Source organism: Procambarus clarkii, chromosome 44 (assembly GCF_040958095.1).
Source record: "Procambarus clarkii isolate CNS0578487 chromosome 44, FALCON_Pclarkii_2.0, whole genome shotgun sequence".
NCBI classification, from domain to species: Eukaryota; Metazoa; Arthropoda; class Malacostraca; order Decapoda; family Cambaridae; genus Procambarus; species Procambarus clarkii.
Window position 1 is genome coordinate 22,005,457 of NC_091193.1, and position 4,965 is coordinate 22,010,421.

General features: G+C 41.3%; 1 protein-coding gene across 1 annotated transcript; it reads left to right on the forward strand.

Moving 5' to 3' along the window:
- The first annotated feature begins 3,319 nt into the window (after positions 1-3,319).
- Positions 3,320-4,513, forward strand: LOC138350171 (homeobox-like protein HDP1). Its single transcript, XM_069300504.1, has one exon. The coding sequence runs from the start codon at positions 3,320-3,322 to the stop codon at positions 4,511-4,513; it is 1,194 nt and encodes a 397-aa protein (XP_069156605.1).
- The last annotated feature ends 452 nt before the right edge of the window (positions 4,514-4,965 follow it).

The window sequence follows — 4,965 nt, forward strand, 5'->3', positions numbered from 1 at the left end:
CAGTGAGACGAGTCAACAGTGAGACGAGTCAACAGTGTGTGGTGGGTGCCCCAGTCTTCCTGAAGGACCAGGCTGGATCACTGAGGAGCTAAAACAACAAAGCAACAACCAAACTGTCGTAGCAGAGGTCCTCATCGCCTCTACAACACTTCCTCTTGCTAAAGTTTATCTACTTTTACTCTGCCTTTGAAAATGTTGACAAGATCAACGAAACTAATCTCTTAGTCTCAGGCGCTAATAAAACTGTAAATTGAACTCTGAAAAGTTAATTTTTCAACATATATAACAATGATATATATATATATATATATATATATATATATATATATATATATATATATATATATAATATATATATATATATATATACATATATAAATATATATATATATATATATATATATATATATATATATATATATATATATATATTATATATATATATATATATATATATATATATATATATATATATATATATATATATATATATATATATATATATATATATATTAGTTACTACCATCTCTGCTACAGTTGTGGGGACCCACAACCTCAGAGAAGCAAATATGGAGCATTCAGATGAAATTTGTTGTTTGTCTATAATTTCTTATTTCTTCCTTCTACCATCCCTATTGAATTGTGAACTTTATTGTACATGATTACAAATAGTGTGGCATTAACGTGATATAACTATTGTACCTGAAATGGAAGACACACCAACGGGATACATCGACAGATATCACAAACAGATTCAATCAGTAATGCAAGTCAAACACCTCCTGGAACACCTCCGAGGTGGGACGCGTGCCCAGAATGCAGGTGTGTACCCTCTGAACTGCAACACTGAGGCACATATCCATACATTAAAACATTGATTGTAACTATGATGTATATGTGCTTCAGCCTACAGTTTAGACCTATTGTCTTATGTATGACCCTCTGTCCTGCGTGACAGTGAATACCAGTATTATCCTCACTTTAATTAGACTATCAAAATCCTCAGATTAGGCAAAATTGTAATTAATTTTGTCAATAAAGATGTTAATAATAATAATAACTGAGGCAGAGCAGTTTCGGAAAAAATAAACTTTTCCCCTCTTCGGTCTTTTGTAACACTGATCCGTTTATCGGCCAGATCCTTCAGGAACTTCAATGCACATTGCCCCGTGAACCGAGGGTCTCCGAGCCGAACAAAGCTGTATCAATGTATTTGATGGCTTTCTGCGTTTCCCTGAAGGAAGCTGCGCCCTTCGCGTGTGTTGTGGTGGAGGAAGGTACTGGCCAGTGTGGCGGCGCACGTGTAGTCCCACACCACTTGCTTACCATCCTTTCAAGGACGAAGGGGGACCCCGTCTGAGCGCTTCTGAGGAGCGTTGGGTCTGAATAGGTTATGTGCCGGGCAGCGGGTTGTGGCGAGGCTCCTCTTGATGATGGCGTTGACTTCTTTATGTCTTGTAATGAGAGAGAGAGAGAGAGAGAGAGAGAGAGAGAGAGAGAGAGAGAGAGAGAGAGAGAGAGAGAGAGAGAGAGAGAGAGAGAGAGAGAGAGAGAGAGAGAGAGAGAGAGAGAGAGAGAGAGAGAGAGACAGAGAGGGGGGAACAGAGATCATTTAGCCATATGCTGTGGTGTGCGTCCACTAACAGGTGAACCATGTCGGGAGTGATCTTATTTACATGTCATGTGTTATGGTGAGGGGCAACAGGTGAGGAACTTACACCACCTCCAGGTGAGGGGGCAACAGGTGAGGAACTTACACCACCTCCAGGTGAGGGGGCAACAGGTGAGGAACTTACACCACCTCCAGGTGAGGGGGCAACAGGTGAGGAACTTACACCACCTCCAGGTGAGGGAGCAACAGGTGAGGAACTTACACCACCTCCAGGTGAGGGGGCAACAGGTGAGGAACTTACACCACCTCCAGGTGAGGGGGCAACAGGTGAGGAACTTACACTACCTTCAGGTGAGGGGGCAACAGGTGAGGAACTTACACCACCTCCAGGTGAGGGGGCAACAGGTGAGGAACTTACACCACCTCCAGGTGAGGGGGCAACAGGTGAGGAACTTACACTACCTTCAGGTGAGGGGGCAACAGGTGAGGAACTTACACTACCTCCAGGTGAGGGGGCAACAGGTGAGGAACTTACACTACCTCCAGGTGAGGGGCAACAGGTGAGGAACTTACACTACCTCCAGGTGAGGGGCAACAGGTGAGGAACTTACACCACACAGGTGAAGAAGACAGAGGGATACTGCTAATATTACTATCAGGACAGAGGAGCAAGCAATCTGTTAAACAATGCCATTGCAAGTGTCAACAGAGAGCGGGTGTGTGCTGGATACTTGTACACTCTAGTTCACACAGCATGTACACAGGGGCCACCTTCAGTAATACTTGTATTATCGTGCGGGTCAAATATCAGAGGTTCCAACTTGCCAATAGGACGTGTTCTAAATTCCAGTAACCTATTGGCCTTAACAAGTCCAAAGATATATTTATATTATTATTATTTAATGTGGGACGTCCGCTAAACATGGGTTCGTAAAACTCTCACACACACACACACACACACACACACACACACACACACACACACACACACACACACACACACACACACACACACACACACACACACACACAGATGTTAGGAAGTTTTGTTTTAGCGTGAAAAAATGGAATGCACTTAAGGTTCAGATTGTGGAAGGAAATTCTATTCATAATTTTAAAACTAGGTATGATAAGGAAATAGGACAGGAGTCATTGCTGTAAACAACTGATGGCTCGAAAGGCGGGATCCAAGAGTCAATGCTCGATCCTGCAGACACAAATAGGTGAGTAGAAATAGGTGAGTACTCTCTCTCTCTCTCTCTGTCTCTCTCTCTCTCTCTCTCTCTCTCTCTCTCTCTCTCTCTCTCTCTCTCTCTCTCTCTCCAGCCAACACCCTGCGTCACCATAGCAGACTGAACCAAGCACTGGAGCAGAGCCTGGTGGTGACCAGACAAGGAGGGCTTCACACACATGGTAGGTCAACTTATCGAGATATTGCTGGTCTTGAGTTTAAAACTTGTGTAAGTTGAGTTGAGTAAAAACTTGTAAAACTTGTTTTTAAGTAACATGAAGAAAGCGGACGCCATCTTACATTATGAAACATTAATCGGCTTTGATTCAAGCCTGAAATTTTTCAAACAATTTAGTTTTTTTTAGCAAGAAGGAAGATTCGTGATTCACAAACTGTTGAAAAATAAGGTAACAAGAATATGTAGTTAATACAAAATACTAAGAATACGTAAATATATAATGAAAGAGATTAAGAACATGCAGAGTGTAAAAGAGACTAAGAACATGCAGAGTGTAAAAGAGACTAAGAACATGCAGAGTGTGAAAGAGACTAAGAACATGCAGAGTGTGAAAGAGACTAAGAAAATGCAGAGTGTAAAAGAGACTAAGAACATGCAGAGTGTAAAAGAGACTAAGAACATGCAGAGTGTGAAAGAGATTAAGAACATGCAGAGTGTAAAAGAGACTAAGAACATGCAGAGTGTAAAAGAGACTAAGAACATGCAGAGTGTAAAAGAGATTAAGAACATGCAGAGTGTAAAAGAGACTAAGAACATGCAGAGTGTGAAAGAGATTAAGAACATGCAGAGTGTGAAAGAGATTAAGAACATGCAGAGTGTGAAAGAGACTAAGAACATGCAGAGTGTGAAAGAGACTAAGAACATGCAGAGTGTGAAAGAGACTAAGAACATGCAGAGTGTAAAAGAGACTAAGAACATGCAGAGTGTGAAAGAGACTAAGAACATGCAGAGTGTGAAAGAGACTAAGAACATGCAGAGTGTAAAAGAGACTAAGAACATGCAGAGTGTAAAAGAGACTAAGAACATGCAGAGTGTGAAAGAGACTAAGAACATGCAGAGTGTGAAAGAGACTAAGAACATGCAGAGTGTAAAAGAGACTAAGAACATGCAGAGTGTAAAAGAGACTAAGAACATGCAGAGTGTAAAAGAGACTAAGAACATGCAGAGTGTGAAAGAGACTAAGAACATGCAGAGTGTGAAAGAGACTAAGAACATGCAGAGTGTGAAAGAGACTAAGAACATGCAGAGTGTAAAAGAGACTAAGAACATGCAGAGTGTGAAAGAGACTAAGAACATGCAGAGTGTGAAAGAGACTAAGAACATGCAGAGTGTAAAAGAGACTAAGAACATGCAGAGTGTAAAAGAGACTAAGAACATGCAGAGTGTGAAAGAGACTAAGAACATGCAGAGTGTGAAAGAGACTAAGAACATGCAGAGTGTAAAAGAGACTAAGAACATGCAGAGTGTGAAAGAGACTAAGAACATGCAGAGTGTGAAAGAGACTAAGAACATGCAGAGTGTAAAAGAGACTAAGAACATGCAGAGTGTAAAAGAGACTAAGAACATGCAGAGTGTAAAAGAGACTAAGAACATGCAGAGTGTGAAAGAGACTAAGAACATGCAGAGTGTGAAAGATACCAAGTTACCATAAATAACGATGGAGACTAAACTAGAAGAAATGTATGAGAAGCGTAAATAAAGGACATATAGAGAAGAGCCAATAATAGAGTTGAGGCAAAGATATGAGGCCAGAGGTTAAGTGTACCGTGTACCGCGAGGAACGCCTGGCAGGTGAAGCACCTCAGCTACGGAGGCAAGGTACCTTTCCTCTTATCATGGTACCACTAGTACCATGGTACCACTAGCACCATGGTACCACTAGCACCATGGTACCACTAGCACCATGGTACCACTAGCACCATGGTACCACGAGTACCATGGCACCCAAAAAAAGCTCGCTCACTACAACATGTTCCTCTGAATCGTGTTCGTAATTCATTCCTAATTCTCTCTTCTTATTTACTCGTTCCTAATTCAGCTCTTTCAAAGTAAATATGTGTAAACCTATAATGTCCGCTTAAGTCTAAAGGATTTGTGCCATAA

Excerpts from the sequence above, each read along its gene's own strand:
- LOC138350171 (XM_069300504.1), top strand. The coding sequence starts at position 3,320 with ATGCAGAGTGTAAAAGAGACTAAGAACATGCAGAGTGTAAAAGAGACT.